This window comes from Palaemon carinicauda, chromosome 19 (genome assembly GCF_036898095.1).
Source record: "Palaemon carinicauda isolate YSFRI2023 chromosome 19, ASM3689809v2, whole genome shotgun sequence".
In the NCBI taxonomy this organism is placed as follows: domain Eukaryota; kingdom Metazoa; phylum Arthropoda; class Malacostraca; order Decapoda; family Palaemonidae; genus Palaemon; species Palaemon carinicauda.
Genome location: NC_090743.1, coordinates 126,134,966 through 126,147,578, shown reverse-complemented (window position 1 = coordinate 126,147,578; position 12,613 = coordinate 126,134,966). Strand labels below are relative to the sequence as shown.

General features: G+C 43.7%; 1 protein-coding gene across 1 annotated transcript in view; it reads left to right on the top strand.

Moving 5' to 3' along the window:
* LOC137658836 (autophagy-related protein 101-like) overlaps nt 1-2,187 on the top strand; it is a 34,392-nt gene extending 32,205 nt beyond the window's left edge. Inside the window, exons 5-6 of the mRNA XM_068393915.1 lie at nt 53-219; nt 674-2,187. Of these exons, the coding sequence (XP_068250016.1) occupies nt 53-219; nt 674-760 (254 nt within the window). The 3' untranslated portion in view covers nt 761-2,187. The remainder of the gene's footprint in view (nt 1-52; nt 220-673) is intronic.
* Nucleotides 2,188-12,613: the final 10,426 nt, after the last annotated feature.

The following is a 12,613-nucleotide window of genomic DNA, read 5'->3' as shown; positions in this document are numbered from 1 at the left end:
TTTTCATCTCTATTCTAAGGCATCTGTAACACTTTTTTTTTTTTCCGTTAAGAACGTCAAGTATGGAGAGAAAAAGTGGGCGAAACCTTAGGGGAGAGGCTACTACACATCACGGACTCCCTGAACAAGTATGACTTCATTCCTTCTCCTCCCAACCAAGCTGAAATTGATCTAATATATGATACCGCCTATCCAGATGTTCAGCCTTTCCTCTTCAAAGTAAGCTATTTACTCGTTTAACTTGGTTTTTATAGCTTTGAAGGTTTCTAATCTTATACAGTACTGTATTCATTTGAATTGTTATACATATTAAACTATTAATTTTAGCCATACTATTATTTTTAGTCATAACTACGATAAGGTCAATACGGTACAGTTTTTAAACTTGCCGCTGGTTATATAACAATAGCTTTATTCTTCTGTCCGGCAGAAGAAAATCTATTGTTATATAACCAGCGGGTAAGTTTGTTAAAAAATTTATTTTATTATGAAAATATAATTTTTGAACATTTAAACTTACCCGTTGGTTATATAACAATAGATTTTCTTCTGCCGGACAGAAGAATAAAGCTATTGTTATAAAACCAGCGGGTAAGTATGTTCAAAAATTTATTTCATTATGAAGATGATATTTTTTTTTTTGTTCAATAATAATAAACTGGATATTTGTCAGGTCAACTATAACATACCACCTTCAAGCAACCCTTCAGCAACCACCACCATTAAGAAACTACTTCGTGACACACTTGCCTTCACCTAACATTGGCTGGAGTTTAGGATATTGAAGATAATTTTGTTGGAGAATTTTATCTTTGACCACTACTATAAGGTGTTTGGACAAAGATCCAGTCAGATTCTATGATGTTGTTTATCGAGAACTTTGGCGTCCACGAAGGAATCTTTGTTGTGTATTTGCATCTGGTGTCGTGGGAAGAGAGCGTCTAGCGTCGGCAGGTTTCCGATCTTAATCAAATGTTTTCGTTTTAATACCTCATATACAACAATAACATTCAGCTGTCTTTTATCTCTCTATTTCATGCTAGACTTAACGGTAGAGCAGAGTTATACACTTTACTCGTTGTTGCTATCGATAATTTTAGTTTAAAGATACTGTCACAAAGTACATAGTAATAGAATACTGACATTGTATTTACTAGTTTACTCTCATTATAGAATCGTATAACGAAGCGTTTTACCCGCAAGATAAAAAGGCACACAGTACTCCTCATGTAATTTTTTTCTATTAATTCTGCTTCTTCTCTAGATATATTATTTTGGTGTTGTTATTCAATGGGTTTTATTGTTTCTTACAGGTGCTCACTGAAATTCGTTTGTAAGCTTTTTCAACTTGAGAAAGTTACATCTTTTTTATGTTATACCTTATGTTGTTAACAGATGTATTATGAGACTTCCTTTCAATTACTCTACAGTTTTGCAGTTTTAAATATATAAGTCAGAAAACATTGCTGATCAGAACCTTGTTACCTCATCAGTAAAAGTCACTTGCTATTTACTTCACCAGTATTAGTAACTTACTGTAGTATGAAGGTGATGTTTGCGATTGTTTTATGCATAGCAACTCTGCAGAATTGTAATAATAATAATAATTAAAATGAAGTCTGGATTATATAGCCTTGATTTGTGGTTAGTTGGATTCTTTTCTATAAAAGGACTTAAATTTTTAAGTACTGCCATGAGTGTATTAATTATGAGGACAATCACACGGTGTGAGGTTCTGATTCCTTGAGCAAATGTGAAGTCGAGGAATTTAGCTAATTGATACAGCTTACAAAATAAGTTATCTATGAATGTGGTATAATAGTAAGAGGAAAATGCAGATTAAATACAAAAATCTATCCTTACAGTTTCTCTGGAAGTACAGTATAGTGGGAAAGTGATTTTTTTCTGATGCTGATATTTAAAAACTGAAATACCTTTCGGTACCAAAATTTTAATGAGTAGAAATTTGGGGTTTCTGTGTTTGTCACTTTCATGTTATCAGTAAAGTTCCATTTATTGTTTAACTAAATTCTTATATTTCTACTTGTTTAATTTTTTGTTGCCAATTTAGGAATAATAATTTTCAAACCATTGAAATTTTAAATACTGTAGCAAAGTACAGTATTAACAAGTACTTGGCTTTTAACCCTTTTACCCCCAATGGACGTACTGGTACATTTCACAAAACTCATCCCTTCACCCCCATGGACGTACTGGTACGTCCTGGCAAAAAACTGCTATTTACATTTTTTTTTTTTTGCCTATTTTTGATAGTTTTTTGCATATTTTTGATAAATTTATGAGAAACTTCAGGCATTTTCCAAGAGAATGAGACCAACCTGACCTCTCTATGATGAAAATTAAGGCTGTTAGAGCAATTTAAAAAATATATATTGCAAAATATGCTTGAAAAAAAAAAACGCCTAGGGGTTAAGGGTTGGAAAGTTCCAAATAGCCTGGGGGTAAAAGGGTTAAGTTTTCGTCTCTATCCCACAAGTTTCTTCATCATCCGTCTTGGTCCTACCTCTCATTTTGTCGCTCCATATTATCCGTGCCAAAAAAAACTCCGGTCATGTCAACTTTTGTTTCCCCCATACAAATACAATATATACCCCAAGAACAGAGTTGCATAGTAGACCAATTTAGTGATAAATTCAATAGTGCATCACATGTACACAACGTTACATCAATATCTCCATAAAAAAGACAGGACAAAAATGCATTCCTGTTCCTAGTTAAAGTAAGAGCACATTTTAAAGCTTCTATCATTGTCATTTCATAAGGTAGTTTAAGATATCATGGCAGGTATCTTTTCAGAATTTTTATTTAGCCTGAATGACTTGAAATGAAAATCTGATTTAGAAATGATTAGTACTTTGCTTGAATTCTATGTGTGGACTTGATGGTTTAAAGTCATTTTACTGTGCTACTAGCTTTGTTGCCGATCTACACTTATCTAATGATATTTCTAGAATTAGTTAATTGACCGAAACCTCTCACATCTTCAGGCTTCATTTGTTTGTACTGTATAAAGCACTGCCTATCTTAGCTGTATAGAAAACAGACCTCAGTAAGCAAATCTTAATAAGCTGGTAGGATATTGCACTAAACATCAATACCTTTACCACTACACTTTTAATAGATTTTCAATGTTTTCTTGTGGCACTGTCCTTGCAATGATTGAATAGAAACATTTGCATAATTTTATTAAATATGGAAAAATATAAGTTACTGAAAAATGATCCACTACTCCGAATAGCTAGGTTGGTAGCGTCGCGGGCTTCTGTTTCAGAGGTCCCGAGTTTGCGTCCCTGCCAGGACGCGGATAGTGTGAGACCTTCTACCGGAGGGTACTCCCCAGGGTGGCACGGGGGGGGGGGGTAGTGGGGGGGCTAGTGATAGTCCCTGCTGGCTTATGGTCACCCGAGGAGAATGACGTAGATCGTCTCAGGGGAGACCTAAAACCCGCAACTTTAATTTTATAACTACTGGAATGTGAGCAGAATTGCATTGACTTGTAAAGGACAGCAAAGTTGAAAGGCACAGACGGAAAGATAGTTTTATTAATTCAAAGGTTGAGTGTTTCGGTACACAACCAGTAAATTCTAAGTACAGTCCTTCATCGTCATGAAGATTTATTTACCATTCATTCTTGGCTGCGCTTAAAATAGCATTATTGTATTATTACACAAATTTTAATGCTTTTACTTATATGCATAGCTCAAAAGTACTATCGGCTATTGCAATTTTTCTTTGAGAAATTATTTGCTACATCTTCCTTGTCAATTGGGGCTGAATGGTCTCACAGACCCCAGCACCACGTTACATAGCCAAAATCCCATAAATCCTTCTTGGCTAAAGTAATGGCAAGATTTACAAATCATCTTTCGCTCGTTTGCGACAACATCGTCACAACTCAAAAATAGCTATTTTTCAGGAGAGCCATTTTAATCAATTAAAACACTCATGTTAATGTTTGTCGTTAGGACATTTAGCGCTTGTAGCGATCAATTTTTTAGCTACAATTATGACACTGTTGCCCAAAAAAATCAGCATTTTTAGATGAATATGTCTATATGGATAACTCAAAAATACATTTTTTTTGGAGTTATGACGTTGTTGTCGCAAGCAAGCGCTTTGTTTTAAGTTGTTACAGTAAAATTTTCAACATTCTTTTTCTATTTACTGATGGATATAAATTTATGACTAGACAGATTATTATTTGACTTTATTGTTTAAAAAGAAAAAAAAAATATTGACAAACTACTGTATGCTGATGGAGAAGTTTGTCATTTTGTATTGGACAAAAGACTATGGTCTAACTTAATCTCACTACTTGGTATTACATTATCAATGTGATCAAAATTTATCAGAAATGGGAAATGGTTATTCCCCAGCAATTGAAAAATCTATATTTAGAATCACCGTTCCCACACCCTGTTGATGGAATGCTAGGGCTGTATCCCTGCTGTATAAGTGTTGGGTATAATTCCATTCTGTAAATAAATAAAATAGATAATGCAAGATTTTTCTACACTAACTAGGAAGAGTGCTTTAGATTTTATAAAAGTGTTGATATAATGTAAGTACAGTATATGGAATTTTTGTAGTATTTTATACATGAATGTTTAACCGTTTCATTTGTTAAGTTTGTGTGTGCGTGTGTGTATGTTGATACCAGTAGATTGTTGATCTACATAGGTCATCCCTATAACCCGGAAGGGGTTTAAAGGTTTGAACGGGACAGGAGTCTGCGTACTTCAGATTCTGTGACTTGATAAGCCAATGTTGGTTGTATCTTTAATAGTGATGTTTGTCATACAAAGCCGTTCACATATACAAAAAGCATTGGCATTCGGTGGAACAGACTCGTTCAAACATTTAACCCAGGGGGTGCTTATTTTTTTGTCTTTGGTTTAACTAAGCAAGTGAACAATTTTACTGTGCTTTGGTTTATTAGTCAGAGTATAATAAGTATCAAGTCAGAATTTACAGTTTTAAGAATTAGTAATTTAGCAAAGGCTTTTGCAAGCACTGAAAAAAAAAAAAACTATATAAAATGAGATGTTGCAATAGCCCATCCCCTGCCCAAAATTTTGGATATAAGAAAGTGTATCACAGGATATTATGCTTTCAATAAATGGGTTATGATGAAAATGTTACCTATAATGACATTTTGTTGTGAATTGGTACGGAAAAGAAGTTGTACTATCCAATACACAAATTTTACTGGCACCGGAGGATGAATATATATATATATATATATATATATAATATATTTAAAAACCCATTAGCAGCTACTGTATATATTGTGTAGTCAGTTTAATGTAACAGCAAGCACAAAACACCTAGGCAAATGATGTATCTTAATTACAGTAATGTTAAACTGTCTTGCATTAAAAAAGTAGGGAACAAGTATTAACTAATGAAATATGTGTGGTACAGCGAGTCACTATTGTTATCTAGCACTGTTCCCTATAATCTAAAAAAAAAAAAAGGTGAACTAACACTTCACTGTGAATACAATTATCACTTATGCAACATATCTCTTTAAAACGAGCATTTTTGAATAATTTTAAGATTTCCATGACAATATTTGCCGTGACTTGTCACAGTTTTGTTATGGTTATTGTACAGAACATCTAATTCTGGGCTACCCTTGCTGAAGTATAATTGTTGCCGAGGCTTTTTACATAATACAGGTAGCGTGTTGATATCTTTTAGGTACAATACGCTATTTTGAACCTAATGGGTGACTGAAACCTGATGCAAAATTAAAGTGAAATTTCCTATAATTTTTATAGAATTCTTGCTCAGAGGAAATTACTTAGAATAAATTAAATATCCTAACATTTGAAGTACATTAATGCAATATCATCACTGGCTGCATCAGTTTGTTTATTTAATGTCTGGATGTGAACGAGGGTCAAGAGCTGGTCACGTGGCCGTCGACAACACGTGCACCACATCTGAGAATGGCTTTTGAGCTTTAAATGGTTGATATGTAATAGCTGATATTCAATAGATTATCAACAAACAATAGATTTAATCAATGCTTGTACATTATGCTTATAAGTTATTTTGTCAATAAAATATTTATTTAATATTTTTTTTCACTTCCAACCCCATAAAATTGTAAGAGGTTAATGGGTGACTTGTAAAAATTTCAGGTTTATACTTTCTCCTAGAAGATATCTTTTTCTAAATAATATCTAACAAACATTTCGTCTTAACATAGTGATGTGTTCACATGAATTGAAACAGCCATAGAATCATTCACCAAATACTATACTGTAGTTGCTTAATGACAGGTTCATGAGGGGAAAACCCCATCCACCCGCTGTTACAGACCATCATGCTTGTTAGAAGATACAGAACTTCAAAACTCCATGTGTTGTGAGGGGTGACTGTAAGAAGAGCCCTTCCCATTTGGAGTGTTATTTTGACTGTTCCTATCATGAACACAATGAACGTGAAAGGGTAATTGTTCCAACACAGAGACTTGCCTCGAACTACTTTCTTAGGAGGTACCTGGAATCTCCTCTCAACCGACCAGAGTTTTGTGTAGTTTACCCTACTTTCGTTTTCTGTGAGGACTACCCCAGGCGTAAGGATACGTGCCCTGAGGCTAGTCCCGAGCCAGGTCGCGTGTTAACTTGGGTCTCGATCTTCAGAAGTTCTCTGGTCGCGTCGTGATACTATCCCGACGCTCTCCATTCTCTGTGCGACCCTTTGTGTCCCCGATTTGTGTGTCCCACGTGTTTCCCGCGTGGTATCCCTGTGCTTTCCCTTGTGTTCTCGCATGTTCGCTTGATTCCCTTGTGCTTTCCCAAGTGTATTCCTTATCCTTTCCCTGCGTTCCTGTGTCTTGCCGTATTGTGTTGTGAATTATGGAACAGGCCAGCCGTTGTCCTGGGCCCAAAGCCGGGAAGTCGTGTGGAGCGTTTTTATCCAAGCCGGAGGTTGACCCGCATTCCCTTTGCTCTTCCTGTAGGGGTAAAGTGTGCTCGCCGGCAGACACGTGCCCGGAGTGTGTGTCTTGGAGTGAGATGCAGTGGGTTCGTTTTAGTATGAAAAAGAAGAAGTCCACTAAACGATCCCCAAGGAAGGCGAGCATCTCTTTGCCCTTGACGTCGCCAGGAGGGAAGTCTGACGATGTTTCTGTTCCTTCTTCCCCTACCCAGAGTAGGGGGCGAGGTAAGTCCGTTGCGGGGATGAAGCCGATTGCTCTTCCCCAGGAATCTAATCTTCGTGATGTGGGGGTTGCTGAATCTTCGCAGGCAAGTGGGGGGCCTGAAGGTGCTTTTACTGGGGGTCTTGGAGTCTCTGCCCTTGTGCATGGAGGGCACGTCTCCTCTGATGACCCCATGTGGGGTAATAATGTCCCTGTCTCTTCACCCGCTTCATGGGCCTGTGTTTCAGGTACCTCGGCAGCTGATGGCACCCAAGATAAGATGGACTCGACGGTAGCGGAGCCCTTCGGATGGAGGCTCCCGAAAACTCCAGGTAGGTCCCCGTTGAGGATGGAAGATGGCCTTGGTTCCTGGTTCCCCAGCGTGGTGCGACCGACCTCCCTCCCAGCCCCTCTGTCGGCAGTTCCTGACATGTTTTTACAACCTTCGACCTCCGGAACCCAACAGATCACGAAGACCTCCATTCCCCATGCGCCTGCCCATCGGTCGGGTTATGCAGAGTCGTCGAAGTCTTCAGCGGAGGGTTCATCGTTCTCTTCGGAGGGAGAAGCGCGGAGGAGGCGCTGTCGGAGGAGGGATAGATCCAGGAGCAGGCGTTCCCATTCGAGGTCGCGTTTGAGGTCGGGGTATAGTAGAAGACGTTCCAGGTCCCCGAGGATGAAATACAGGAGGAGTAGGTCCCCCAAGGAAGAATGGGTCCTCGTCCCCCGTAGGAGGCTCGCGGACTAAACTGCTTTCCCGAGTTCTCCGAGTCGGCGGTCCAGAGACGGTTCTCCAAGGAGGCCCTCTGCCAGCCACAGGTTTGACCCTCGTAAGGACCAGAGCGAGAATACCTCTTCAGGTAGGCGTAAGACCGCGAAACATCCGACTCAACCCGCACAGCGGAGGGAGTCGCGTTTTCGGATGGGCAGCCTCGTCGAGTCAGCAAAGTTGACTCGACCAGTGGATTCGCAGGGATGACTTCCTCCGTCGGGCAAGCCCACGGAAGTCTCACCCTCTTTGTCCAAGGACATGTTACGGACGGAAGCGCTCGCCGACACAGCGGTGCCCATCCCAAGACCCAGGTCTGGTGCGGAGGTGCCCTTCGGCACAGCCCATTACCACCACATGGAGGTGCTCGTCGAGTCAGAACCCCAGCGACAGACGGAGGTGCCCGTCAGACCATCGCCTCAGCTTCAGACGGAGGGCGCGGTTGGCGATGGTGAAGGTTCCCCAACCGAGGATTCGGCCTATCGGAAGGTTATAGGCCTCATACGGAGGCATCACAGGATCGAGGAGCCTGTTCCCTCCGACGAAGATGCCTGGCGTTCCAGCCTCAATCGTCTAATGGAGGCCCCCGTACAGCAGAAACCCTCTTTAGCGCTGCCTGTGGCCAGAGACGTGGTTCTGGGGCTTACGCACGTGGACAAGGTTGTGGCGGGCAATGCCGAAGCCCCCAAATCCCAGAGTGCCTCAAAATAACTCCAGGGACAGAGCAGATTTTATGTGCCGGAGGGGCAGCGACCGGGAGCCTGCAAAATGGAGACCTCCCTTAAAGTGTTAGATCAAGGTGCCCCGGAGGACAGAGCCGCATCAGCCCCAATTTGTTTCTCACAGTCAGAGGCTACGATGATGGAGGAGATGTCTAAAGACTTAGTCCACGTCGCCTCCTGGTTGGACTGGTGGGCGTCTACTCTGGTGGGTATCCAAGCCACCTACGACTTGACAGACCCAACGAATCAGGCCCTCCTGAAGGAGCTCATCATCTCCGGGGGAAGGACACTGAAGTTCCTGACATTCCAGTCTCTTGCCCTGTCAGCCAACTGGATTCTTAGGAGAAGGGATACGGTCCTGACCAAGCTATCCCGGAAAATCCCTGACAGAGAAGCAAGGGCTTTGAGGAGACTGCCCGTGTGGGGTAACTCTATTTCCTTTGAAGCAAATGGAAGAATTCATGGAGAAAGTCATGAAGAGGAAGGAAGTGAGTGGGCCCAGAGCTCACTCCATGAGGAGACCCACTTACAGGAGGATAATGTCGGATGGACCCTCTACTTTTCGAGCCTCTCCTAGCCAGACGAGGAGAGACGCTCCATCTACTTCTTGGGCTCAATCACTGCAGCCCCCCCCCCCCCCCCCCCCCCGCAGAGGAGCTCCGGCGGCATCTGCCTCTTTTAGAACGGCATACTCGGCGTCCAGGAGAGGGCGTTCAGGCCGTTCCTCCAGAAGGAGATAGAGTGGGAGGCTCCCTACTCCTGCCCAAGCCTCAGGTTGGGGAATGCCTCAGACATTTTTGGCAAGCATGGAAGGCCCACGGTGCGGAACCCTGGACAGTATCCGTACTGAAGGAAGGTTACAGACTACCATTCCTAACAGAACCTCCTCCTCTGATTCCAGCCAGCCGGGCGGAGTGGCTAGCACCCAAGGACCCCTTGAAGAGGGCGACCCTTCAGGAGGAAGTATCCGCGATGTTGGAAAAAGGTGCGGTGGAAACGGGCCTACACCCGGGCCCAGGCTTCTACAGTCGTCTCTTTGTGGTGGAGAAAGCGACGGGGGGTTGGAGACCGGTGATAGACAAGACCGACTTCAAAATGGACACCCCAAAGTCGGTACTGCAGTCCTTGAGGGAAGGGGACTTCATGATGTCCATAGACCTCTAGGACGCATATTTTCAAATCCCTATCCACCCCTCAAGCAAGAAGTTTCTCCGGGTGAAGTGGGGTACCCAGATCCTGCAGTTCAAGACCCTCTGCTTCGGATTGTCAACAGCGCCCCAGGTATTCACGAGAGTCTTCACGACAGTCTCTGTGTGGGCTCACGAGCGGGGTATTCGCCTCATTCGATACCTGGACGACTGGTTACTCCTTGCCTCCTCAGAGGTAGTTTTGAAGGAGCAAGACGTGAAACTAATACAATTCTGCAAAGTTCTGGGTATCACGATCAACCTGGAGAAATCGCATCTGTCTCCCTCCACCAGGATGACTTACTTGGGGATAGTGCTGGACTCCCGCCTAGTGAGAGCCTTTCCGTCGGAGGAACGGTTGAACAACCTAGAACAGATCCTCCAGCCTTTCCTTTCGGAACAGCCCAGGAGAGCCAAGGACTGGCAGAGGTTGATAGGTCACCTAGTGTCATTAGAGAAACTGGTTCCCCAAGGGAGGCTCAGACTCGGGAGCATCCAATGGAACCTGAAGGGGCTCTGGAGCCAAGTGGACTCGCCCTACAAGTTAATTCCCGTCCTTCCGGAGGCAAAACAATCCCTGGAGTGGTGGCAATATCGGCCGAATACCCTCAAGGGGATGCTCTTCGCAACCGAGCCCCCCGAGATGCTTCTCTTCACAGACGCCTCCAAGGAGGGGTGGGGAGCACACCTCCTCAACAAGTCAGCGAGATGACCTTGGACGGAAGAAGAGAAAGCCCAACGCATCAACGTCCTAGAGATGAAGGCAGTCCGAGAAGCGTGCCTACAGTTCGTAGATCTTCTAAGGGGAAACACAGTGGCGTTGATGTGCGACAACGCCACTGTAGTAGCGTACATAAAGAAACACGGAGGTCTAAAATCGAAGCAGGTTGTGCGATCTCGCGTTGGAGGATGGGCCAAGTAGTGGGTACCGAGTGGTCTCTTCTCCCAGGAGTAGCCAGGCTCATCATTCAGAAATGGGGTTCGCCGGTGATGGATCTCTGCAACCAGACTGAACGCACAACTCCCCGTATTTTGTTCTCCTGTCCCAGACCCAAAAGCGGCATTGGAGGACGCTTTTCAACACAAATGGGACAACCTCGACGTGTACGCTTTTCCTCCCTTCGCATTGATCAGGCAAGTGCTCAACAGAGTAAGGACAGCTCACAACTTAAGGATGACTTTGGTAGCGCCCTCGTGGCCGGAGAGAGAGTGGTTCGCGGATCTAAGAGATCTAGCGTGTCTTCCCCCGTGGCCTCTGCCCGACAGACTGGACCTACTGCGACAACCACACTTCCAAAGGTTCCACGACAATCCTCGGTCTCTTCGCCTTCACGCTTGGAGACTATCGAGCGACTCCTGAGGAAGGAAGGATATTCGGCAGGAACAGCTGAAAAGATGTCGCGTTATCTGAGGCAATCTTCAGCAGCGGTCTACCAGGCAAACTGGGCTACTTTCACGAAATGGTGTGCCTCAAAGAACATCTAGCCTCTAAAAGCCTCGGTTCCGGATATTGCGGATTTCCTCGTGCACCTCAGAGACGGGGTGGGCATGTCAATATCGGCCATCAAGGGAGTCCGTGCAGCCTTGGGCCAAGTTTTCCTCCTGAAGGGCATTGATCTGGGCTCCTCTAGTCACATCTCTATGCTCATCAGGAGCTTCGAACAAGCATGCCCTCCGCAAGCCTCCAGGGTACCGAAGTGGGACGTGGCAAGAATATTGAAAATGCTAAGTGAACCACTGTTCGAACCCCTGAAGGACATAGTGGATGGGGATCTCACTCTCAAGACGGTCTTCTTGTTGGCCTTGGCCTCAGCTAAGAGAGTAGGAGAAATCCATGGGTTGTCCTACGAAGTCTCTCATTCGTAGGGGTGGCGGGAGCTCTCCTTCAGGTTCGTCCCTTCTTTTGTAGCAAAAACACAGAATCCAGCAGTCTGGGACCCCAAGTTCGAGGGCTTTTCAATGCCAGCTATTCCTCGGACAGGGAATCCAGAAGATTTGAAGTTGTGCCCCGTCAGAGCCGTGAGGAAATACCTTGAGAGGACGGCTAATCTCCACCCTGGTATCAAAAATCTTTTTGTCTCCACGGGTGCAACGAAAAAGCAGGTATCTAAGAATACCATCTCCTATTGGCTAAGACAGGTGATTGTCAGGGACTATAGCAAAGCGGGTCTTCCCCTGACAAGTAATCCCAGGCCCCATGACATTAGGGGTCTAAGTACATCTCTGGCTTTTGAGAGGAACATGGCGGTGGCCCAGATCCTTAGAGCAGGCACCTGGTCGAACCAGTCGACCTTCACAACGCATTACCTCAAAGATTGCTCGAGGAAATCTCTAGACGGGTTCTCTATTGGGACAGTCATCTCCGCGCTCCAAGCAATTTAACGGTGAAGCCCCAGGTACAATCGTGGGTGACAAGACCAAGAGACACAGGTTCGTTCCCTTTCACCCTTGTCCCTTTTTCCTTTCCCGACTCGGAGATAGACCCAGATACAACCTGCAAAAGACACGTCTTCACAACTTCGCCACAGGCCTCAGCATCATGGAATTTTTTAAAGGGTGAGTACTTAGACACTAACATGAGCTCTTTGTGTAGTTTTTCCCTATGTTTCGTTTTCCGGATATCTTAGAACCTAGTTTCCCACCTAGGTTCCTGGTCGCCCGTTTAGTTGGGTCTAGAGTTCAGGAAGACACTCCCACCTCCTAAAGTGTAAGTCTCCTAAGAAAGTAGTTCGAGATAAGTCTCTGTTTTGGAACAAATCAC